This window comes from Belonocnema kinseyi, chromosome 10 (assembly GCF_010883055.1).
Source record: "Belonocnema kinseyi isolate 2016_QV_RU_SX_M_011 chromosome 10, B_treatae_v1, whole genome shotgun sequence".
NCBI lineage: Eukaryota > Metazoa > Arthropoda > Insecta > Hymenoptera > Cynipidae > Belonocnema > Belonocnema kinseyi.
In genome coordinates this window covers 9,109,071-9,136,805 of record NC_046666.1, presented here as the reverse complement: position 1 = coordinate 9,136,805, position 27,735 = coordinate 9,109,071, and the positions used below count along the sequence as shown (strand labels likewise).

General features: G+C 25.4%; 1 protein-coding gene across 2 annotated transcripts in view; it reads left to right on the top strand.

Moving 5' to 3' along the window:
• The window catches only part of LOC117182140 (carcinine transporter-like), a 216,876-nt gene that overhangs the window by 176,342 nt on the left and 12,799 nt on the right, over positions 1–27,735 (top strand). For both annotated transcript variants that reach the window (XM_033375189.1, XM_033375188.1), the window contains exons 3-6: positions 3,588–3,795; positions 9,535–9,793; positions 21,952–22,144; positions 27,455–27,673. In XM_033375189.1, the coding sequence (XP_033231080.1) occupies positions 3,588–3,795; positions 9,535–9,793; positions 21,952–22,144; positions 27,455–27,673 (879 nt within the window). The remainder of the gene's footprint in view (positions 1–3,587; positions 3,796–9,534; positions 9,794–21,951; positions 22,145–27,454; positions 27,674–27,735) is intronic.

Below are 27,735 nucleotides of genomic sequence, written 5' to 3'. Positions count from 1 at the left end.
ATACTTATAAAGAATATGGAAAAAAATAATCTGACATATTTGAAAATTTCCGAAAAAAAATTACCAAATTACAGAATTTTCGATACTGCAAAATTCCCGATACTAGGAAATTATCGAAATTAAACGATTAAAATTAGTTTTTTAAATTAATCATATTCATTAATTTAAAAATAATTTTAATTAAATTAAATTAATTAATTTAAAATTTGATGATTTAGTAATTTCTAAATCGGGATTTTTAAGATTCAGTAATTTTTTAAATCGCGATTTTTATATTTTGGCAATTTTATGATTTTGAGAATCTTCTGTTTGAAATCTTTTCTTTTTCAGGAATGTTGCAGTGTCGAGAATTTTATTTCTCGTAATTTTTCAGTCGTCCCCTTTTATTGTTATATTTAAGTAAATTTATGAAATAAAAAATTACTATTACAAAAAATTATGAACATTTCTAAATTTCGAAGCTAAATATAAGATGAAATTTTGTTATTAATCGGTTTAAAATTCGAAAATAATAACGAAGGTATTTTTCGATAATAAAAATTGCGCAATCATATTTTCTTAAGCTTTGGCAATTTATTTTTAAAATGTATTCGAATAACATTTTTTTGATATAAATTGGTATATATATTTTATTTTTAATTTGACTAATTGTCTTTATAAAGAAAAAAATTGTATACAAAATCAGCTTTATTACTCTGACTTCCAAAAGGCAGATAAACACTAATTCAAAACAATTCTATATATTAAATTCTACTCACTTGTAAACAATGTTGAATAATTTAAAAAAATGTGGGGCATTTTTCCCATAAAAAGGATTCTCACCTCAGATAAACTTTTCTTAACGACTCGTGGTATGTACTCGTCTGAATTTTATGAGTTTCTTGAATTTTACAACTATCTCAAAAGGTCGATACGAAAAGAAAAATAAGTAATTTTCTTCTGTCGTAATTCGTAATATTCGATCGTAAATAACTTTTTTTCTCTTTAATTACGATTTTCATTTATACTCGATTCATGGCTTAATTCATGACATTTATTTTTGAATTACAGAGTAAATTGTGGATTGCGATACCACGTGAAAATAAATCTGTGAATGAACTCTTGAAATAGAAAAATTAATAATTAAATTCTACCTCTAACAAATTTTTTTTTCTCTTACATTTTTTTATTTGAATTAAAATTTGTCAATTCTCATTTTAGCGAAGAATTATATATTTTTTTAAATAAGCCAATATTATAAAAGCTTCTTTTTTTATTTATTAGCTTCGAAATACATTGTAAAATAACAAAATTTGAAAGCTTCTATTCTTAGATTCAAACAATTTTAATTTATCTCAAATGTCCAACAATTGATTTAATTTTAATATACTGTTTCGACCTTGAATTAAAATTTCCAAATTGTATAATAAGTTATTAAAAATATTATGCCATTTTTATGCTAGAGTTTTTCGCTAGAAATTAGTTTTAAAAAAAAAATAATTTTATTATAAAATCTGAAAGTTTCAACAATTTTAGGTTATGTTATCGTTTTACACGGGAAATCGGTATTTTTAATAAAAAAAATTATTAGAAGTCATAAATTAAAAGTTCTTATACAATTTACGTTTATTTTGGTTAGAATAATGAAAATTAACATTTTTAAACAAAAATCATTATATTTCAAAGTAGATTCATTTTTTTTAACAGTTTTAGGTTTTAGGTTTATTATACAATAAACAGTGTTGATCAATTTTGGTTTTTGTTAATGTTTGTCGTCATGAATTGAAACTTTAATTTAAAAAAGAATTAGATTTCAAACAATATCCATAATCTTTTTAACAATATTTCGAATCTTTAAACAATTTTGGATTATGTTAATATTTTTAGCCGGAAATAAATATTTTAAATTTTTAATAATTGTACTTCAACGAATTTCATAACTTTTTAACAATTTTTTGTTATGTCGGCGTTTGATACCTAAATTTTGTGGTTTTAAACAAAAATAGTAAATTTTCAAAAACGTCTTACAATTTAAAACAATTTTTGTCATGATGTTATGTCAGTTTTTTTCGAAGATAATTAATATTTTTAATTTAAAAAATCATGAGATTTTGTAGATTCTCATTATTCTTCAGATTATGATTCAGTCATTAAATTCACCGTTTTTGGTTTTGTTGGCGGTATTTTCAACAAAAAGTCATTACACTTTAAAAAAGATAACAAATTTTTCAACAATTTTAGGTTACACTTGCAATTTCATCGGAAATATTTATGTAGTTTTGAAAAAAATTACCATTTCATAACAATTTTTGGTTATGTTAACAATTTTTGCCGGAAAATCAGTTTTAGTAAACCAAAATAATTAGGCTTAAAAGGAGATTTAGAGGCTTAAAGAATTTTCAGTTACATTATGTTAGTGCTTTTCGTCTAAGATTTATATTGTTAATAAAAATACAGTGTTTTGGTTGTCTATATATTGTAAACAAATTCTATATAAATTCTGCTCTTAAAGGAAAGACAAAAAAGTTATCAAAAATCAATATTTCAATTAAAAGTATAATTGAGAAAGCGCTTTTGAAATAAACTTGTGCTTCATTTAAATCTAAGAGTTTTCATAGGAAAATGTTATTAGGTTACGAGAAAAATAAGGAAGAACTTATTTACGTTCGAGAGGCACGATTTTTTAAACTTAGCACGGTGATAAAAAAATTCTATTTTGAATTTTTTTAAATCGAGAGTTTCATTTCTAATAGCTATAGATTTTCTGAAACAATACAAAAAAGTTTTAAATAAAAATTATTATTAGGTTTCGAGAAAATGGAGGGAAATTTTTTTATCCAAGGAGCACGTTTTCTCGAATTGAGACGGTGATAAAAAAATTTAATTTTCAGGTTAGAAAAAAAGTGAGAATTTGCTTTTAAGTTATTGAGTTGCTGAATATATATAAAACAAGCTTGGTCAAAAAATATTACTGGGTTTTCAAAAATGGAGGGAAGACTTTTTTCGATCGAAGTACAGTTTTCGACGTGATAAAAAAATTGGACATTGGTACAGAATCCAATTTTCAAGTTTAAAAAATCTTGCACAGTAAAAAAAATCCTTTCTTCAGGACGTTTACTCGAATTTTTGTGATTTATTGAGTCAATAATCTTATTTTTAAAAATTTGGAGGTGAGCTCTATGACTTTTTATTATTTTAGATAATGGGTACCTTGAAATAAAAAAATTAATATTTTAATTAACAAACTTCGTCTTATTCTGTATATAATTTTCTTTAACAAATTTTATTAAATAAAAAAACGTACTTAGTATGTTAAGACCTATACTGAGGTCTGCGTGGCGTAATTTGTTATTGTCCGATAATTGATAGTGGCGTTCTCGGTTCGAATCCGGACTGAGGCATATTTTTTTTTCTTAAAAAATTATTTGTCTGCAGTAATTTTTGTGTCATTGAAATTTGTATTAATTGAAACTTTCAAAATTCGGATGTTAACATCTTTAAATGGAAACGATATGTGTACAAAAATTAATTAGACAAGTTTTTTCTTATTTTTAATATATTTTTTTTTAAGATTGCTTGATAAAAGTATGTTTGTATTTGATTTTTAGAACGTCTCTGTGGATTCCAAAGGCCGAAAATGATGAAATTAAGTTGAACAATATTCCATTTTCAAGATGTAAGATGTACGTTGTAAATTATACAGAAGTTCTTCTTTCTGGAATACAACAAGCTGATCCAGCTTGGCCCAAAGGACCCTGCCAAAATGGATGGACTTTTAATTTCACGATGATACCCTATGCTTCGATCGCTGCTGAGGTGAGAATAAAAAAACAAAGGCATGTTAAAAATATCAGAGAACAAAGGGACTCTAAAGATTCACAAAATGCCCATGGATTTTTAGCGTTATGGAATATTTTAGGGTATTTTATAAGATTCCAAGAAATTTTTCTAATGTATCAAAGGATTTCAAAGATTTCGAAGAATTTTAAGTGATTTCAAAGAATTACTACTAAAATTTAGTGTTTAGATTATTTGGAATAAAATTTTAAGGGACATATTGATTTATAGAGAATTTTAGAGAATTAATTAAATTAAAATTTAAAAAATCGTGTCTTTTCAAAAATAAAAGAAAAAAAGTTTACAATTTAAACTATTATAAATGAAAACAGTTTGAATCACAATTTTCAAAATGTCAGTATTGTTAATCATGAAACAATGCTTGATTATTTATTAATATGAAATTATAAGAATTTTAAATCATTTAAATTTAGATTCTTTTTTTAATTTTCAAAAATAATTAAATGTTTAAATAAATTCTTTAAACAATTTTTAATTATTTCTAGCAACTTTTCATAGAGTAGAATTTTAAAAAACGCAGTTTTTCCGTAATTTTTAAACTTTTCAGTTAAAGCAGGTCAAGACTCAATTAAAGTTAACAAAAGCAATGGTTTAAACAATTTCTTATTATTTGTAAGAATCTTGTGTTAAACTAATGCTGGATCTTTGCGCTTTTTCTGAAATCTTTAACTTTTTCTCGATTTCAACTTAGTGAGTTAATAATTAATGAAAATTACTAAACAAAATTGTTTAAAAATTCTATTATTTCTTATAACTAACTTCTCGTAGAATAGAAGTAGAAAATTTCTGTGTTTCTGATATTTGCATCTTATCTTTGTCTTTTTAGTTATGAAGAAATAAAAAATTAATATCAAGAGGAATAATTGTTTATTGGTATTTAATTTTTGTTAAATACATTATTTTCACTATTTTGCTAATGTTTCAAAGGGAGGAGTGATCATAACTGAAAAGTCAAAAAAGTTGATAATTTCAGAAAAACGCCACTCTTTAGCATTACTCCTAGTCAAGAATTTAAACAATTACTTTTGTTAACCTTGTTTAATTATTATCTTACGGAGTAAAACCTGAAATAATGTTCGAAATTTCAGAAAAAACGCAACTTTCTAACATTATTTAAAGAGAATATTATTAAAAATAATAATAAATTGTTTCAGGAATTATGTTTATTATCATGAATTAATTATTATCCCACTCTAATTGAAAAGTTGAAAATTTAAAAAAAAAGCTAAACTTTTTAGTGTCACTATGAGAGAAGATAGTTTAAAACAATTTTGTTCTTATTGATGATGATATTCTTATTGAACAATGCTATAAATAAATATAATAAAAACAAAAATAATTGTTTGCACTAATAATTATTGTTTGTAAATATCTTCTTCTATAGTAATGCTAAATAGTTGCGTTTTTTTCGAAAATTGTCCACTTTTTGTCAACTTTGTCCTTAGAGCGAGGTAATAATTAATATAGTAAATAAACGTAATTTTTTAAACATTTAATTATTATTTTAAATAATATTCTCTTAGAATAATGCTGTTAAGATGCAGTTGTTTTCACGATTTTTCCACTTTTTGTCTACTCTTCAAATAGAGTGAGGTACAATTATTTCAAGTTAACAAACATAATTGTTCAAATGATTAATTATTATTTACAATAATCTTTTGTATTAATGATAGTTATTTGTGTTTTTTTTTTAAATTTTTTACTGTTTGTCAGCTTTACACTTGAAGTGAGACAAATTAAATATACGTAAACAAACAATTGTTTAAACATTTTATTCATATTTTTAATATAATTCTCTTAAAATTATGCTATAAAGTTGCAGTTTTTCTACAATTTTCCACATTTTTTCAACTTTATACTTAGTGCGAAGTAATAATTAATTATGTATATAAACATAATTTCTTAAACATTTAATTAATATTTTCAATAATATTTTCTGAGAATGATACAATAGCAGTGTTTTTTTTCTGCAATTTTCAAATTTTTGTTGACTTTCACTTATAGCGTGGTAATAATTATTGAAATATTTCAAACAAAATTGTTTGAATAAACTATTATTATTTATGACTATCTTATCTTATTTTAGTAATAGAAAGTTGCTGTTTTTCTGGAATTTTTTAATTTTTTGCAATTTTTCCTCAAATTTTCGGGTTTTTTACTTTTTAGTTAAAATCGAATAATAATTCATAATATTAATTTTACAAAATAACATATTACGCATGGTAGCATAGAAAGGGGGATGAACACAAAAATGGGAGAAAAATAATTTTAAAGTGCATTTTTCGATCATCCTAAATTTTATTGTTAATATTTGTTAAAAATAAAATAAAAACCCTCAAAAAGAGGAAAAATAGTATAAATACTTCACGTCCTTTACTATCTACAATAAATCAAAAGCTGTGAGCAGTAAATCTCTACTACCATATAAATTTTATGGCTCATCTATCCATAATCATACTGTTTGCTTTTATTCGATTTTATCACTTAATTCACGACCATTTTGATTGACGAGAACTTGTTACGACCTACGCCTGCTTCTATTGTTTAAAAATAATTAGCCAGAAAGAATATATTTTTATACAAAAAAATTTATTAAGAAAAAAAATAGATATTAATAAATTTTAAAAAATGTTTCAAAATAAAAATTGGACATTTTTAGAAATATTTTCATATCTCTTTATTTTTTTTAATAAGGTGCCATTTAGAATTTTCCCAGGAATGTAATGAAATATTTATCATTATTCACAATTTTATTTCAAAATCTACATTTGGTAGTTAATTTTTTTCCTAAACTTGTTTTTTAATTTCTTTCAAGTTAAGCAATAGTCTAAAAATCTTCCCTATTCTTTTGCGATATTTTGAAAATCTTGTAAAACGTCAAATGTTTTTGAATAATCTTATAAAATTAATGTTTCGAAAGAATATGTTCTTCTATTGTTTAAGAATGATTAGCGAGGATGTATATCTTTTATTACTCACGAAAATGTTTCTAAGAAACATTTGGAATTATTCAAAAGTGATTAGCAATAAATGTCAATATTTTACTATGCAAATTACCATTTATGTACTGTCTAATTTCCTTTCATCATTTGGGTAAAACCTTCTCGATTTCCCTAATGTAAAAGAAGCATATTAATTATCAATTACTGTCCAAACAAAAATTTCGATGAAATTCTAGAAACAGTAGTTGCCTCTATATTTAGATTCATTATTTGATAATGGAAATTAGAGTGAATAGAGGTCTATGTCAATAAAACTGGTGATTCAATTATTCACATTTAATTACTCTCTAATGTTTCTCTACATGTTCTTAAATTTTTTTTTAAATAAATTATTCAAACCTCTTAAAATTGCCCGATTGAATGACTGCAGAAATAGGATATTAGAATAATAAAATAAATATTTGTCAATAAAAATTCTTGTGGTAATTAACTAGATTATTCCGTAATATTAATACAATCTTAAAGTTTTTTAAAATGTCTTAATAGTTCCCTAAGATTATTAGGAATTCGAAAATACTTTAAAACCAAATAGTTAAATTACCAGCCAAAAAAAGATTAATTCTCAACGAAAAAAGAAATATTTAATTAGTATTTCGATTAAAAATATTTTTATTCTAGATAAAAAGCAGTTGAATTCATAAAAAATAGGAATTATAAACATAATACGTGATGCCTCAATCAAAAACATTAATTTTCAATCATATTACATTTTTGCGAAAAGTCATTATTTTTTTACAAAACAGTTTTTAATGTGAAATATGAATTTTCAACAAAGAAGTTATATTTCAACCAAAAAGTTGAGTTTTTTTATCAAGAGCATTTATTTTTCAAGCAGTCGCATTTTTTACCAAAAAAGAATTAATTGTTTTCAAAAGAAAAGAATTTTTTACAAAACAAAATTTTTTAACCCGAAAATGTGAGTTTTCATCAATAAAGTCAATTTTCAATAAAAAAAGATTTGTCAGCGAAGAAACAGAAACAATTTTAATTAAATGATAATTTGAGGGGATAAATCATTTTTCATAAAAAAAAGATTCGAATAACTATTATTCTTTCAGTTTATGTATATGAAGGGTTATATAAATATAATTTTCGCAAAGTTATTTAAAAAGTCTAAATGATTTTTGCAGATTTCTGATATGACGAAAAAGCACCTTATTTTACAAAATTATAATTTTTCAAAATTAAAAAAATTTTCCTCAACACCTTCTAGATTTTTTCGACAGTTTCAGAAATATTTTCATATTTATTTAAATTTGACTAAAAAATGTATCCTAAAAAATCTTTAATATTCTCCTAAAATTAATTTTCCAAACTAAAAAATCAGTCTAAATTTCCCCAAGAATTATAAGAATGTTTTTTTTCATTATATTAAGACTTTTCAAAACTTTTAAAACTTCGGAATTTAGTTTGACATTTTTTAAATTATTTAAAAATATTCTCTCAAAATCAATTATTTAAAAATAAAAAATCAGTTTAAATTTTACCATGAATTTACAGAAAGTTTTTTAATACCTAAAAATCTTGCAAAATGTTTAAAAAGCTTCGAACTTTCTTTTAATCTTCTTAAGATTTACATTGTTTTCGAATGTTTTCAGAACTTTTAAAACATTCAAATATCGTTTGAAACACAGTGAATCTCAGGGATATTATTTATCTGAAGTTGGATAAAAACGTGGCAAACAATTGGCAGCTTCTATTATATCCGACGATGGATGATTTTTTATCTGCCTCATGATGAATATTATTTGACTTCGGACAAATTTAGTTGTCAATTGTTTGCAGCGTTTTTATCCAATTTTAGATAAATAATATCTCTGGGGTTTACTGTGAATGTATTCAAATCTTTTTAAATATTCTCGTAAAAATTAATGTTTGAAAATAAAAAATCAGTTTCAAGATTTTTTAAAAATCTTTAGAAGGCTTAAATTATTTTCTAATGTTTTTTTAAAAACTAAAATTTTGATGTATTTTTAAAAATAATTCAGTTTTCCTGAAATTATATGAAATCCTGCAAAATTAAAAAATTTTCTTAAAATCTTCCAGATTCTTTTTCGACATATATGTTGAAATGTTCAAAACTGATCATTTATCTTTTAAATTAAAATCTAGAAATTTCAAATTTTCCCAAATATTTTATCTATTGAAACAGTTAGTAAATTAATAATAATAATATTTAAAAATTATTTACAATTAGAATGTTCTCTTTTATTCAAAACATTAAGCAACCTTTAGAAACAAATTTTATTATAAAATAAAACTACTTATTTTGCAATTTGAATTTATTTAAAGGAAAGATAGCCTATTACCTGAAATATTAAGATACTAACAAATAAAAATTGCGTAATCGATCCTAAAATTATAATAAATAAAACAAATTTGGTTTAATTAATAAACTATATATATTAAAAAAAATTTTTTTAAATATTTTTTAACACGAAAACATGTAAAAGGGGGGAAATATTTTCCTCTTGAATTAGACAGAAGATATTCAGAAATGTTCTAAATTTTCTTTAGTTACCAAGTATATAACAGTGACTTGGAATTTTCAAGAAATTGAGAAAAACTCGCCTAAGAAAAAAAGTTTGACAAAAAAAAGTATCAATTGATTTTAAAAAAAGTACAGTTTTGACCTTTGTAAAATGCAAGTCAATTAAAGAATAATAAATGAGGTTTTAATGAATTTTTTTTCTAGTTGGAATGGGTTTGTGAGAATACTTACCTTGGATCAGCGGCCCAATCTGCCTTTTTTGTGGGCAGTATCGTGGGGGGCCTTATATTCGGTTACATCGCCGATCATTATGGCCGAATTCCAGCTTTGGTTTCTTGTAATGCAGTTGGATTTTTTGCATCGATAGCAACTGCATTTTGCAACAGCTTTTTATCATTTGCAATTTGCAGGCTGATCGTTGGAACTTCTTTTGATAATTGTTTCAACATCTTATTCATCGTAGGTAAGTTTCATCTGGAAAATTTATTTAATTAACAAAAATGGGTAGCCATCAGACCGAGAAATGACCGGGATTTTTTTTGAGATTGGACCTAATCGATAAATGACAGTAATTTTTTTACTGGCAATCGTAAAAAATATTTATTTCAAAATTTTTCATAAAAAACGTTTCAAGTTGATTAACTACAAATATTAATTAATTATGAATTTTTATAAATGTGATTTAAAATTGATTTGAAAATATATTTACTTTAAGATATATTTATAGTTGAAAACAAATTATTTTAATAATTCAAGTTAAACAATTTACATATTTTTTCGTTAAAAATTAAACTATAAGCCACTTGAAAATAATTTGGTATAAAAGATTCACAATTAAACGCTTTTAATACATTTCAAGCCCTGATAAAATATTGATTCAGTCTAAAATTTTCCATTTTCAAATATTAATTAATATTTAACTTTTTATTAAAAATGAGCAATTATGAATGAAGTATTCAAAACTAATCAGTTTGCACTTGAACTTTACAATCTTGTCTGTTCCATCAAGAAAATTTGTAATCTGAAATTGAAATTGTTAATTTGAAAAGATTTAAAAATAATTTAACTTAAAAGGATTCATATATAAAAACACATTTGAATTTCAGTTATAATCTTGAAACAAATGAAAAAAATTTTTGCATTCAATTTTTATCGAGTCGGAAAGGAGAAGATTTTGGGTTTCAATATTTGATGAATTAGAAGACAGATAATTTTTTATTTTCAACATTTTTGTTAAATTAGCTGATAGAAAATTTAGGGTTTTCACTTTTTTTTAATTGGAAGAGGCTCTTATTTATTTTTATCATTTTTTTCTGAGGTTTCATTTTTTAAGAGATTTCATTACAAAAGGAATTAAAATAATTTAATTACTTCCCTCTTCTTCATTTATTTTTTAAAAGGATTTTTAAAGTCAGGGACTTTTTTCAATTTTAAAAGTCTGGTTGAGTTGTAAGGAAGAAAATTTTGTTTTTAATTTTTCTTAATTGAAATAGGAGCATTTTTTCTTTTCATTCATTTGGAGGGGATACAGACTTTTGTAATTTCTTTTTTTCTAAATTAAAGGGGACTTTTTTTTCTTTTTAAAATTTTTGTTCAGTTAAGGGGGAGAAAATTTTGGTTTTTAATATTTTCTGAATTGAAAGCGATACATTTTCTTATTTTCACGATTTTTCATAGAAGAGGCCTTTTTTTCTTTTAGCATTTTTATTAAGTTGGAAGCGAGAAACATGTGGTTTTAGTTTTCTTTTAATCTGAATTATAAAAGAAGCATTTTTAGTTTTTATCATTCTTATGTTCGAAGGAACGAAATTTTGGTTATTATTTTTTTTTCTGAATTGGATGAGGCCATTTTTCATTTTCGAATTTGTATTGCATTTAAGCGGAGAATTTTTTGTTGTCAATTTTTTTTTAATTTGAAGAGAGTAATTTATTTTAAAAAGTTTTTATTCAATTGGAAGGAAGAAAATTTTCTGTTTTTATCAGTTTTATTGAGTTGGAAGATATGACAATTTTTGGTTATTTTTTTGAATTAGTACTTTATTCTGATTTTATTTTTCTGGATTGGAAGAGGCCTTTTTTTTAGAATTTTCATCCAATTGAAAGGGGGAACTGTTGAATTTTAATATTTTTTGCGAATTGTAAAAGTGTAATTTTTTATTTATAATATTTTTGTTGAGTTGACAGACATTTTGTATTTTTTTTCGAATTGGCAGAGAATCATTTTTTGTTTTCATACTTTTTATTAAGTTGGAAGGGTTTTATCAAGTTGAAAGGCAGGTAATTTCATTTTTCAATTTTATGAATTGAAAGAATGATATTTTTTTGTCTTTAAGATTTTTTGAGGCGGCAGGGGGGAAATTCTGGGTTGAATTTTTTCTGATTTGGTTAAGGAGCATTTTTTGTTTTTATAATTTTTATTGAGTTGGGAGGAATGAAATTTAGTTTTTTTTCTGAACTGGATGAGGCCATTTTTCTTTTTAAACTTTGTATTGATTTTAAGGGGAGAGTTCTTTATTGTCAATTTTTTTTTTGATTTGGTAGAGGGTAATTTAAAAAAAAATATTTGCATTGGTTTAGAAGGCAGGAAATTTTTATTTGAAGATTCTTATGAATTGAAAGAGAACAGTTTTGTTTTTAATATTTGTTTTTTTTTATTGGAAAAGAAGCCATTTTTGTTTTTATCATCATTATGAAGTTGGAAGGGACTAAATTTTTATTATTGTTTTCTCTGAATTAATAGATGTCATTTACCTTTTTAGAATCTTTAATGAATTTAAGGGGAGAATTTTCTATCGTCAATCTTTTTATGAATTAGAAGATGATCAATTTTTTTTTAAACATTTTTTATTAATGCCAAATTATGACTTTTGTTTACTTTTTCTGCATTGGAAGAGATAACTTTTTTCTTTTTAACATTTTTTTCAGTCGGAGAAAAGAAATTTTTATTTTATTCTGTATTTGTTGTATTAAGTTGGCAAGCAAAAACTTCGATTTTAATTTTTTATTAAGTAAAAGAATTAAGTTTTATCACGCGGCAATTTTGTAAAAATTTTTATTGATTTGGAGAGAAAAAATTTACGTTATTAATTCTTTTTTATAATTGGAAGAGGCCAATTAATAATTTTTTTTATTGAGTGAACCAAGGGAAAATTGGGTATTTTTAGCATCCAGATAAGAAAAGATAAATATTTAGCTCACAATTTTGTACTGGATACATTAATTATTAAGCGGGTGAGTAAACATTTTCGAAATTAAAATTTTTAAAGCTCAAAGAAATTAAAGAGTTCCATTTTTAAAGATTTAATTTACAGTTCAGATTTGATAACATAAAAGAAAAAAATTTCTACTTCAAGAGTTCGAGTTTTTTTAATTTCTTGAATTTTGCAACAAATTTCGAACCCGGAAAATAAAATTTGTTAATGGTTCATACAAATTCGTATTTTAAATCCTGAACTGCGAGTTATTAAACAACAGAAATTAGAATAGTTTCATCTTTTTTTTTTCAAATGTAAAGCTGTATAAATATATGCATATTTAATAGACAATGTATGGTGTGTGTAATTATAATTACACACACTTAATGTAATTATTGAAGTGAATCTTATCGACAATCACTTATACGATAACAAAATCGATTGTCGAGATATGTATTGAATAAGGTGCTTTACATAATGTTATAGTTCTTAATGCACGTCTTGCTTACGGCGCGTGTCAAGGAAAAATTGCAGCAAAGCCTCGAAGCTATAGAAATATTGGAATTTATATAGCAGCCTTGAAAATACGTGGGTGCAAATGCGAACGAGACGTGTGTACCGTTGACTTAACGGCGAGATATAAAATTTCCGTAAATTGATCAATAATCACACTTCAGCATTTCCGCTATATTAACCATTTTTATATCTTGTTATAAATCCTTATTTTTATATTTATCATTTTTACATTCTCATCCTAATGAGAAGGTATTGGTTTTATGTAAAATTTCGCTTTGTCAGTTTTCATCAAATCTCCACGTTTTGAGACCCCCTGACTAAAAAAAAATGATAACTTTCGAAAAATTTATGAGATTGGATTCTGCTTTGGCACACTTTTTTAAGGCCTAAAAAGAAAGAACAAGTTCGTAAACAAGCTATTTTGGACGATAGTTCAAAAAGTGATTGCAGTTTCAAAATATTTGAGACTTTTTAATCAAGATTTGAAAATTCTATATACGACTGTTTATAGTAATTTGAAATTCGACTTTTTTGACAAAAAGAAAATTATCTGAGTAATACCATTTTCAAAATACCAAAAAGATCATTTTAGGCCAAAAAAAGCATGAAATGAAAAAAGTCAAGAGAAGAAAAGCATTAATTTTTGAAAGCCCTACAGGATTAACATAACGAATTTTGAATTTTGTCGAAAATTCAAATTTTTTTTATGCAAAAAATAATGAAAAATAAAAAATTCCATTTTGCGAGCAAACGTTGAGTATCTTTTATATTCCAACATAAATCATAAAAGTAAAAACATACTATTCTTTTTGAAGTTCTTTTAAATTTGCTACCACTATTTATTTTTGTCGCAACAAGTTATACATTTAGCAAAAAATAATCCAAAATATTCCTCATAATGTGGGAATGAACTGCTATAAAATTCGCAATTTTTTTTTATTTAAAAACTTTCCGCGCAACTTTAACAGTGTTGTATTATTGAAATTTCCTACCCTAAAAGAAAAAGTCATGTTTTTGCACATTTTTAATACGTTTAAGAATAAAATTCATAACGTGAGTTGCGAAATTGCGTTTCCATTGCTGAGACGGTCTACTTTCGCCGTGATTTTAATTAAATTTCACAGTATTATGTTAGTGATATATTAAAAATATTGTTTATAAGACACAACCTTGCCGTTCAATTCATTATTTATTCTAAAAACGTTCGTCAAAGTAGTTTAAATAAAATTTTCTGTTGAAAAATTATATTTTCAAGTTAAAAATATAAAAATAATTTCTTGACTGAAAAATATTTTTCGATTAACATTTGAACTATTTTCTTAAAAGTTTGTCTTTTTGGTTCCAAAATGTATCTTTTTAATTATAAATTTAATTTTTCTTGAGCAAAAATACAACTGTGGTTGAAAATTAATCTTTTTAGGTTGAGGCTTCACTAGTTTGATTTGAAATTTTTTTTATTAATTCGACTGCTTTAAATATGTAATTAAAATTTGTTCTGTTTGAAATATCAAATATTATATTTTTTGATAGGAAAAATATAATAGTTGATATTTCAAACATAAAATTTTTTAATTATAAATCAAACATGTAATGATTTTTTAACCAAATAAGATTTTTTATTAAAAAGAGAAAAATATTTCAACCAAATTGTTAAATTTTCTACCATAATAATATCATTTTCACTAAAACAGTTGCATTTTTCTAAAAAAAAAAAGTAATTTATAATTCAAACGAAAAATGTTCGAACCAAAAAGACGAATTTTTAACAAAATAGTTGAAATATTAATTAAAACAGATTTTTTAGTCAATAAAATTTTCAACCAAATAATAGCATTTGTTATAAAAAAATAATTGAAATTCTTTTAATACTTTTTTCAATTCATGTATTAACTTGATTTAACATGAATTCTAATTCAAAATTGACTACCAAAACAGTTTAATTTGCAAGTAAATCGATCATATTGATCTAAAATATTAAATTTTAATGCATACTTACTCATTTTATTAAAAAATTTAATTCAGGAGTTATTATTAAATTACTTACCTAAGCAGTTGGCATAATTTGAGGTTATAATTAAAGGATTTCAATAAACTACTTTGAACAACTTTTTTAGAATAAATAATTAATTAAACGGTAATCATAATCCATTGTTGCTTTTTAATGTATTCTGTAATTGTAAGTTAATTGTGCCATTTTATTTTGATAAACCCCATTGGATTTGCATTATCTATAAAAGTAACTATAAAATTAATAATGTATTTTTTGTTCTAATCGATCAAAAAATGTGTTAGCAACTTATTATAACGGTTTTTGTACCCACAATTCCAATTCCCCATGTTAAAATGGTGTTTATGTGGGTTAGATTTTTCTAACGGTCCGAGTAATAGTTAGATTACCTTAAAAATTTGTCATTAATATTTTTTTTAAAAGGACGCGTAGTTTTTGTTTATAGTCGTGAAGAACAACATTAAAAATGAAAAATTAAAATTTTGGACAAACGACACAAGCTATGAAAAAATAAAGAAATAAAAGTTGCTCTTCCAAAAAATAGCAAAAACTCGTTCAAATTAATCATGTATAATTTTTGAGACGACACGTAGTTTTTGTTTTAATCGTAAAAAATGACATTCAAAATAAAAAAAATGTAATTTTTCGAAAAACGACACAAGGTACGAACTAAAATTAACAGACGAAAGTTGTTTACCCAAAAGAGATCTATAGATTTGTTATTAATCATTTTTAGAGAGAACGAGTAGATTTTCTTTAAATCGTAAGAAATAAGATTAAAAATTAAGAAAATAAATTTGTGGAAAAATGACTCAAAAGGCGAACGAAATTGAAAGACAATACAATTTTTAATAATAATTTTTATTTTAATAGAATGCGCATATTTTTTTAATGATAAAAATAAGACAATTAAACTACTTTTGTTCCAATGCTAATGCACATTATGAATAGTAATAATATAAATTTATTAAAATGATATACATTTTTCAGGGGAGCTAAGAATAAAATTTAATACAAAATAAGAAACAAATATTAAAGTAATCATTAAAAATAAGATTTGTGTTTTATTTTACAATACCAGAATGAACAGTCCCAGACCGAGGTGCAGAAATAAATATAATATACATCTGATGCAATAGAGTTGAACTTAATGTAGAAAAGTTCGCATTTTCGATTAAATCAAGAGCGAAGCATGAGATTCGTGATGAGAGTGTGTTCGTTATAGCCGATGGAGCTTTAACAAAAGAGAATTCACAATCACCAAATTAAAGTTGTCGATGTTTTGACCTTTAATTTAACAAGGCTGGCGCACAAATGTGGGGTGAAATACATATCTGATTACAAGTTTATTATCTGAAATCACAAGTGGATTATCTGGGATGATAATTCGATTATTCAGGATTAACGATGGATTACATAGGATTATACTGGAATTTTTATATTACTTGAATTACACTGTTTTTAGTCAGATTAATCAGGATTGCAGGTGGATTAACTAAGATTGCAAGTGAATTATCTGGGATTAAAAGTGGATTATCTGGGATGAAAATTCTATTGTCCATGATTAAAAGTGGATGACCTAGGATTAAAACTGGATTACGCAGGATTGTACAGGAAACTTTAGGTGACTTGGAATAACCCGATTGAAAGTGGGTCGATCAGGATTGCACGTGGATTACCTAAGATTACAAGTAAATAAATTGTCTGGGATTACAAGTGGATTACCTGGGATTTTAAAACGATTACTCACAGATCAAAAGAAATTATCTTTGATTACCTGGGATTAAAAGTGGATTTGTCTACGTTTAGTATCTGGGATTACAGTTATATTATCTAGGATTAAAAAAATTAAAATTACAAGTGTATTTCTTTAGGTAATTAGTGGATTATGTGGGATTACAAGCAAATTATCTAAGTTGCAAATGGATTAGCTGTGAAGAAAAGTGTATTATATGGGATTACAATTGAATTATCTGCAATTACAAGTGAATTGTCTGGGATTACAAGTGGATGATCCAGCATTATACGTTAATATTTATAGTACTTGGATTACTGCGATTAAAAGTGGATTAATCAGCGTTATAGGTCCTTTACCGAAGATTAGAAGTTAATTGATTGACATTACAAGAGAATTATTTCGAATCACAGGAGAATTATCTAGGATTAAAGATGGATTATAAAGGATTACAAGTGTCTGATCCAAGATAATAAGTTGATTACGCACTATTATACTGGAATCTTTAGAGTACTTGGATTACTTCGATTTAATAAAGATAAAGCAGAATTACAGATAGATTACCTAATATTACAAGTAAATTGGTTTGGATTACAAGCGCATTACCTAGGATTTTATATATATTGCTTAGGGATAAAAGTGAATTTCTTTGATTACCCGGGATTACATGTGGATTCGTCTTGATTCTCAAGGTTATTATCTGGGATTACAAGTGTATTATCTAGGATTACAAAAAATATAATTAAAAGTGTATCACCCCGGATTATACTGGATTATCAGGAATAAAATTATATCACTTGTAAATATTAGTGAATTTATTTGAATTGCAAGTGAATGCCTTGAGATAAAAAGTGGATTACTTGGGATTACAGGTAAATTATCCAGGATTGAAAATTGATTAGCTGGGACGAAAAGTGTATTATCACAAGACTTCAAGTGGATTATCAAGTATTATGCTGAAATATTTATATTACTTGGATTACTTCGATTAAAAGTGGATTAATCCGGTAAAGATGGATTGCCTACGATTAAAAGTTAATCGACTGGCATTTCAAGTTGATTATTCCGGATTACAAGTGTATTATACGGTATTAAACTTGGATTGTCCAGGATTACAAGTGGATCGTCCAGGATTACAAGTTGATTACAAAATTGATTATAAAAGTGGATTAAGCAGGATCGCACGTGGATTACCTAAGATAAAAAATATATTGTCTGGGATAACAAGTGGATTACCTGCGATTTCAAATAGATTGATGGCGGATAAAAGTAGATTGTATTTGATTACCTGAGATTTCAAGTGGATTTGTCTGGAATTACAAGTTTATTATCTGGAATTACAAGTGAATTATCTAGAATTACAAATAAATTATTTAGAATTACAATTGTATTATCTAGGTTCATACTGGATTACCGAGAATAATTGTGTACAACTTCTGATTACAAGTGGATTGACATAGGATTGCAGGGTGATAACTTCGCATTACAAGTGGATTATTTGGGATTATAAGTGAATTACATAGGATTACAAAATGTTTATCTAGGATTCAAAGTGTATTACTTTAATTATTCGCAATACTTAGATTACTTCGGGTTAAAAGTATTTTACTCAGAATTATAAGTATACTGCCTGGAATTACAAGTGAAAGTCCTTGGATTACATTGGATTACTTAGATTGCTTTGTAATTTGCGTGGATTAATTTGTATTAGAAGTAGATTACTCTTCATTATAAGTAGATGGACTAGGATTACAGGTAGATGACTTCGAATTGCTAGCGTATTATCTAGGATTACAAGTATTTCGTTTAGGATTCCAAGTGGATAAGATGGATAATTAAATTACAATGGATTGCGATTGAATATTTCTGAATTACAAATGTATTATTTGGTATTACAAGCCCGTTAGAATGGATTCCACTTAATTAATTAGCCTACTCCGATTCGCAAATAGCCTACACTGGATTACTCTGAATTGCAAGTGGATTACTTATGATTACACTTCATTACATTAATTACTAATGATTGCAAGTGGATTACTCTAAATTACAATTATATTATTTGGAATTACAAAGATTTTGCATTTGTTTTCATTGGATTAATTAAATAACTTCGTGTAACAAGTGGATTATTCATGATTACACTGGAATTTTCGGATTACCATAAATGAAAGTAGATTACTCTGGATTACATATAGTCCAGGCGCTAGGTAGTTTTACCTTCAATTAAATCCGGAAAAGTTAGTGTCAATCTTCTTTCATTTTGGTGTTCTTAACAGCATTCTAAATTTGTACAAAAAAAATGATAGCGGACTGAAAGAGAGCTCATTTTGAAGGTGCAAATTTTGTTCGTTTATGAGCCGAAAAGTAATATTCCAACAAAAATTTTGTAGCTTACAGATCTGAAAATCTGATTGAGAGTAAGGAAACTTTATAGCTTTTAAAGACAGTGAACTTTGGAGAATAGTTTTTTATTGAAAAAATATTAGGAAAAAATTCATGGTGGTGCTTTCAACATTTCTGCTCAGATTGCCGTAGAAAAATTTGCAAAATATAAATAATTGTCCATTTTTTGTAAATAAATATGCAATTAAACTATCTTCAGTTCTAATGAAAGGAGAAGAAAACCGAGGACGATCTCCTGAAAAACGACACCACGCTGGTTTCAGGCACTTGCTTTCCCATATAAAAACAGACTTCAAATATCGCAATTTTCACGAAAACAACAAAAAGCACATCTTTCAAATTGTAAATCATTACAAATAGTTGAAATAACTATCTTCAATTGAAATCACTTCATTGTCTTCATTACAACCGAAGATAGTTCAGTTGCATATTTATTTACAAAAAATAAACATTTATTTATATTTTGCAAAATTTTCCAACGGCAATCTCTTCAGAAATGTTGAAAGTATCACCATGATTTTTTTCAGATTTCTCCTTCTATTTTTTCAATAAAAAACTATGCTTCAAATTTCACTGTCTTTAAAAGCTGTCAAATTTCCTTACTTTTCTTCAGATTTTCAGATCTGTAAGCAGCTGAATTAAAATTTAATACCAAGAACTGTACTTAAAAAAATGGCCCTGATTTTCCTATTCATAAAGTATTTTTTTTAATTCTTAAAATAAAAAATTATTGATCTCATTCCAACACCGTAGTACCATTTTTGATTACAAAAAGTCATCCGAGATTTTTTTGTAATGAAATGTAACAAATTTTCAGAACTAGCCATTTAACTCTTAAAGTGCCTTGTGGGATTTGAAACCCCAAGAAATTTTCAAACTCTTATAAACCATACTTAATTCGAAAAAATTGAGTAAGCGTTGTCATTTAGCTTTAGTTGGAGACACTAACTGTAATAAAAGTCGTTTAGCATACTGCAACGAGCGTCAGTCTACTAGAAGCATCTGCTGAAAGTGGAGGTAAAAAATTGTAGGGTATCGAACACCCAGTATGCACTTTATGAGTGAAAAGTAATTTTGGAGCAAATTTTATTTATTTTTGCTTACTTTTTAACTGCAGTATATCATAGGAAATAAAATAATTATTTTTCTCGATTATTTCTTACTTTTTTTCTTTGTAGATGGCTTAATACTTGCGGAATCGCGTCATGCGAGAGCAGACTGTGGATGTGTCGAATAAAATATAATTGTTAAAATACAGTTATATGTCTCTCTTTTTTTCATTTCTTTTATTTTTATAGTATTGCATGTCAAAGTTATCATGAATCTGACTTTTCAACTGTGCAAATAAATATCTTTTATGTAAGCACCCATGTTGCAATATTTTTTCATGAAAGTACACTATTTCAAAAATATAGTCATAAATTGTCAGGTTAGAATGATTAAAATTGCGGGAGTTATGAATTTTTAAGAGAAAAAACCCAATTTTTTCACTTTTTCTTCAATAATTTTTTTAACAAACCTAAAATAAATAAATTTCTATAAAATCAACTCTACCTTATAAAAGATACCTTAAACTATATTGGATAATTTTATTGTGACAAAATATTCAATAGGGGTTACACAATACATGATTAAATACTCTAGGGTGTTGAACACCCACGATGCACTTTATCGTGATTTTTATCATGTATGCACTTTGAGGGTTAAAACTTTAAAAATCTTTGTGTTTTCTGCTATAATTTCGTTTTTTTTTTGTACTTATTAATGTTTAAAAAATCAAGCATTTTTTTGGGTTTTAAGAATTTTAAATGGATATTTATCGCATATTTTTGAATTTGGATGAATTTAAACAGTAAAAAGTTGTCATGCATTGAAAGAATTTGAACCCAGATGATATCAAATTAATAATTCTGTGATTATAAGTAATTAAAATTTAAAAACATGAAAAATTTAAATTACGCATAGTTGAATCGCGGAAGCTAACAAATTATATCAATTTATTCTGTCTAGTGTTTAAGTAGATATTGCAAAAAGAGTGTAAATTTAAATGTTTTCTTAAATTTTCAATAACTTCCGAAATATTCCACATTTTTTAATGTTCTTGAGCTCATTTCAAACCTTTTTTCACCGTATCACAACAGCTTATGAGTATAGATCGTAAACATTTTCTTTTTCAATTGGAAGAACTTGAAGTTGTAACAAAAAAGTTGGAAAAAGTACAATACTATTTTTGGTAACAAACATATGTTTGTAAAATATATGAAACATATGATCATGAAGTTTCTATGTAATATACTCAAAATATATATTTATTTAACTTTTATTTTAATTTGCCCACAGATAAGATGTTTTTTAATTTTTCCAACTTTTTTATTACAACTTGAAGTTCTTGCGATTCGAAAAGAAATATTTTACAATTTATACGCGTAAGCTATTGTGATACAATGAAAAAATAGATTTAAAATGAGCCCAAAAAGATTGACAAATGTTGATTATTTCGGAAGTTGTTGAAAATTTATGAAAACATTGTAATTTACACTTTTTTTGAAATATCTACCTAAAGACTAGACTAGACTCTGGTATAATTAAAATGAAGAGAATTTATTCAGTCATAAAAAAAGAGGTGCAAAGAAATTGAGAAAACACGCTGTCCCAATCTGTACGGCACTCCCATATAGGTGTAACATAGAAATTGTGAAAAATTGTAATTTTATTTGATTTTGTTATCTAGTATGCATTAATTGTAATTTTTTTAATGATTCTAGTCATCGAATATGTTGGACCAAGGTATAGAACCTTGGTAGCAAATATGTCTTTTGGAATATATTTTGCTGCAGCAGCTGGTCTCTTACCCTGGATTGCATATTGGATAGCAGACTGGAGAATATTGAGTGTAGTCACTGCTGTTCCATTGGTCACTGCCTTTTTAGGACCATGGATAGTTCCAGAAAGTGCGAGGTATATTTGCAAATATATATAATTAAATAATTAATCTATTTTTATTATTTTCTATTTTATTTTTAGCTAGTTTAGAACTAATTTCAGAAGAAAATAGTTTTCCTCTTTTTTTGCATTTTTTTTCGACAGCAAAATGTACAGAAATGGAGAATTTTTGCTGCCCGACCTATAGTGTCCCATCCCGTACAAAACTTCCCTGATAAATAATAATTTTGTGTTAAAAGCATTTAAAATTTTTTTTAAAGTAGTGAACGATTTTTAATCCAAAAAGTTTCAAAAGAAACAATTTTAGATTAGGTAAAATTTTATTTAAAAATAACAATATTTCAAAAGGAATAAAAAAGAATTTGAAATTTGAAATTGTATCATTTCTAATTCAAAGCGATAAAAATTAAACAACTTAATTTTAAATAGAAGAATCTCGAAGTCGTATGCTTTTAGAATACAATTTAAAAATTAAGACGATTTCAAAATGTTCAAAAATAATTTCGAATTGGATTTTTGAAAATGTAATCATTTTAAATTGGAAACTAAATCAAATGTTTCATAGTCAAAATTTATGTAATTCTAGAATTTTGCATTATCAACACATAAAAATTGTATAATTTAATACTAAAATTAATAAGAACCAATTTTCTAAGATTTAAAAATAATTTCATCGTCATTTTCACCGTTCAAAATAAAAAGAATGTTCAACCTATAAACATTTAAAATTGAATTATTCTAAAAAACATTCGAATGAATTGTTACTTATACTTTTCAAAATTAATCCATTCAAAAAAGATCATTTTTTCGCATTATTTAAAGTTTTGAAAGATTAAAAAAAGGTAAAAGTGATAAAATTTGTATAATATTTGAAATCAATATAACTTTTATTATATAATGAACTAAGAAGTTTAAACATTCAACTCATGCTTAATAATTAGAAAAATCAAAAAATTGATATGAATTTTAACAATTTTAAGAATTTCAAGACGCACCTATTTCGACGCTTACTTATTCCAAGTCCCACACGCTGGGATATTCCAAGTGGCACAGTGCTGTCACCTCCCACCACTGTCCCTCTAAGGTCTTGCTCGCGTCAGTGGCTGACCAATGGTAGAGTTTACCACTTACCAGAGTAGACAATCTGTTCGGGTCCGAGTTCTACGAAAATTCAAATTTATATTTGAAAAATAGGTGTTTTTATACGAATTATTAATAAAAGTTTACCATTCATTCATGAAATAGGGTTGAAAGTGTCAGTCATTTGGTTTGAAAAGAACAAATTTAATATTTCCGGTACGGTCAGTTTTTCGTGCATAATTCTGAATTTTACAAATATAACATTATTGCATGTTAAAAGAAAGCTTCAAAGCACATTTTTTTTAACGTTTTCTATCTCTTATAGCAAAATAAAAAACAAACTTTTTTCAAATTAAAAAACCAACTGCTTTGGAGAAAAATTTTTTATTGTTGTATTCAACTGTTTTGGATCAAATTTTTATTTGTTGATCTTTCTTCTCTTTGATTAATAGTTTAACTATTTTATTGAAAAAATTCTCTTTTATTTGTTTATGTTTTATTTTTTGTTAAAAACTGAAATTTTTTATTTGAAAACTTACATGATTTGTTGAAAATTCGCCCTTGTTAGTTGAATTCAACAGATATTAATTTTAAATACTTTTGGATTAGAATATCAACTATTACATTTTACGTTGTTTCTTGAAGATTCATTTTGTTTGCAAAAAAAAATTAATTTTGCTGAAAATTAATTTTTTTTCGTAAAAAATTTTTAAACTGAAAATTTAACTTGCCATTTTTCGTTCTAAATTCGCCTATTATATTTAAAAAACCAACCACTTTCGTGAAAATTTATGTATTTTATTGAAAATATGTCTTCCTTGGTTTACAATTAATGATTATGCTTAACAATGAATGTTTTTGGTTAAAAAATTATTTTTCAGTTGAAAATTAAACTAATTTTTTGAAAATTCGTTTTCATTTTCTTTAAAATTAATTTTTTTAATTTACAACTTTAAACTGTGTGTTTCACAATTAACTATTTATTAGAAAATTATTATTCTTGTTTAAAACTTCGTTTTATAAATAAAAATTTAACTAGTTTGTTAAAAATATTCTCTTTTTGGATCAAAATTAATATTCCAGTTGATAATTCATCTTTTTGGTTGAAAATACACTTCTTTCGATGCAAATTTAACTATTTTATTTTTTTAAATTTTTGTTTTGTTTGAAAATTCATTAGTTTTTGCTGAAAATGTAAATATTTTGTTAAAATCTCCTTTTTTGTTGCAACATAATTTTTTTAACTGAAAATTGCACTATTTCATTTTTGTTACAAAGTTATTTTCTTATCTGCAAATCCATTCTTTTCGATGATAATTGTACTATTTTATTTAAAATGTTTTGTTTTTTGGTTTTGAAAATTATTGTTTTAACTTCAAAATTGAGCATTTTATTAAAAAAATTTATTTTCTGTTTTAATTCAACTGTTTTTATTAAATATTAAAATCTTTTTTTGTTGTTGGAATATCAAATATCTAATTTTTCGTTAAAAATTGATCTTTTTTTGTTTCAAAATCATATTACTTTGTTGAAAAGTAATTTTTTAGTTGAAGATAAGTTTTGAAGCAAAAAACTAAATAAAAGAGTTTACAATAAAAGACATGTATTCGTAAATAAAAAAGATAAACTTTCAACAACAACAAAAAATAATTACATTTTTATTTAGGAAAATTAATTTTCAACGAAAACATTAGTGTTCTGCTAAAATGATGAATCTTTAACCAAAAAGATTAATTTTTTACCAAGAAAATTGAATTTTCAACCAAAAATAAGGAAAATTTTATATTTTAAACCAACGTTGAAATAGTAAATTTTCAGTAAAAAATTAATTTTCAACTAATAGTGACAAATTTTTACCGAAAAAGTTCAATTTTAAATTGAACAATATACATTTTCTTCAAATCTATTAAATTTTCAGGCCAAAAGGTGAATTTTTAATCTAATAGATGATTTCATCAACTAAAAAGATAAATTTTCAACCAAAAAGATGAATTTGAACGAAAATTATTAATTTTTTTTTACGAAAAAGATTGATTTTCATCAAAAATTATGAATCATCCTCCCAAAAAATGAATTTTTAACAAAAAATTGAATTTATGAAGAAAAAGATGAGTTTTTAGCAAAAAAGATTAATTTTTTAACAAAAAAGACGAATTTTTAACAACAAAGATGAATTTTCAACCATCAACATTAATTTTCTACAAAACAGATGAATTTTAAAACAAATGGTTGAATTTCCATCTAAAAACAGATAAATTTTCAGCCAAAAATTGAATCTGTTAATTTTTAGTTATGGAAATTACTTTTAACCAAAAACAAACAAAAAAATTTCAACAAAATAGTTGAGTTGTTCATAAACAAACAAAACATTTTTATCAAAAAAATGAATCTTCCACGAAATATTTGAATATTTTCAAACATAGAAATACATTTTTTCTCAACAATTTTAATGTTTCACTACAATATACGCGATTTCAACTAAATATGTATATGAATTTTCTACAAAATAGTTGAATATCTAAAATTTGAATTTTAAATCAAGCATGAAATAGTTCAACATTCAGTTAAAATTTTTTTCCCAACAAACAAGACGAATTTTCGTCAAAGTAAATCAATTTTGAACCAAAGAAATACACTTGCAACAAACATGATGAATGTTTACCCCAAGAAAATAAATTTTTCACCATGAACATTAATTTTCTACAAAAAAAAATAAGTTTGTACTAAATACATCAAGTTTTAAGCAAATAGTTGAATTTTCAACTATAAAAGATCACTTTTCAACCACATGTCGAATAATTAAATTTATATTTAAAAAAAAAAAAATCTTCAAGTGAACAAAGAACGAGTTTTTAACAAAATATTGTAACCAAAAACATTAATTTTCTACCACAAACAACTAGGTTTAATAAGACACATGAATTTTTAGCTAAAAAGGATACATTTTAAACAAAGAATAGAATATTTACATTTTTAATTGAAAAAAATATTTTTTAACCCAAAAATCAAATTTTTAACAAAACAGTTAAATTTCTAACTAGCAATATTAATTTCCTCCCAAAAAAGACGAATTTTCAGCAAACTACCTGAATTTTCAACGAAAACAAAAAACTTTTAAACGCAAAATGAAATGGGTTTTTTCTTTTAAATATTTCTATTTTCATACAGTTTTGATATGTTTATATTTCATGTTATCTTCTTTTTCATTTTATTCTTTGAAATTGTAAATTTATTGTAAAATTTGGTTTGAAAATCGCACTATTTTTATTACTTCTGGTTCCGGTTAAATCGTAGGCAATCAAAACAGTGTGAAGTTGTGACATAATTCTACCTAAAGGATATCTAGGCTCTTGGAATAAGTAAGAAGTATCTGAATTTTCTATTACTCTTATACAGGGTGGACACGCTGGGGCTTACATACATGGCCAGTTGAATGCTACCCGAATTGCACAATAGCAGGGTAGAAGCCATTACACAGGGGTATTTTTATATTTCGCGTTAAAGTTGCATTCGGATCGGCCATTCGGCCAAGTCCGTGCATCTTCGGATCATGTTTATGAGAGTTTCCATGGTTGCGTTCGAAACTTCAAGCGGTTATGTTCAGATTCACCTGTTTGCCCAAGTCGCTGTCAGTAAATATAGGCAACGTCAATTTAAAGTTTACGCATATAATATTTCATTCACTTTATTTAAAACATATCCTGTCTATTCATAACATACCTTTTTTTATACAGTAAAAATAAGCGTTAAACACCATTCACTCTTCGCCCACTGGAAGCGCAGAATATTATTACTATTTTATAGTATTTGTCACTGAGCAGCTATTCTATAATGGTATTAGCAAAGACAAAAAATTACGTTTACTTCTCAGTTCACATGTCTCACTTCATTATTAATTAAACACTGTTATTATTTGTTATTACTATATAACATAACCTATATTGTTTTGACACTTGTATCCGTTTGAAGTTTCGAACGCAACCATGGAAACTATCATAAACTTGATCCGAAGATGCACGGACTTGACGGAATGGCCAATCCGAATGAAACTTTAAAGGCGCGAAATATGAAAATACCCCTGTATATTGGCTTCTGCCCTGCTGTTATGCAATTCGGGTAGCATTCAACTCGACATGTATGTAAGCCCCAGCGTGTCCACCCTGTATATCTCCGAATTTTAAATCCTTTAAGTGATGAAACGAACAAATTTTGTTTCAACCTTATTTATCAAAATATCATTTTCAGATGGTACATCACAGTGGGAAAGGTTGACAAATCAATAGAAATGTTACAAAAATTCGCGAAAGTAAATGGCAAGACTGTAGAACAAGAGGTTTTTGATGAGTATGAGAAAAGCTGTGTTAATATGATGCAGAACGACAAACAACATAATAAATACACAGTTCTAGATCTCTTCAAGTTACCCCGATTAGGAAGAATCACAGTGATGCTCGTTATTTATTGGTAAGAATTGAAGATTATTTAAATAATATTTAAATAATTTGCGTCAATAATGAGTGGGTAAA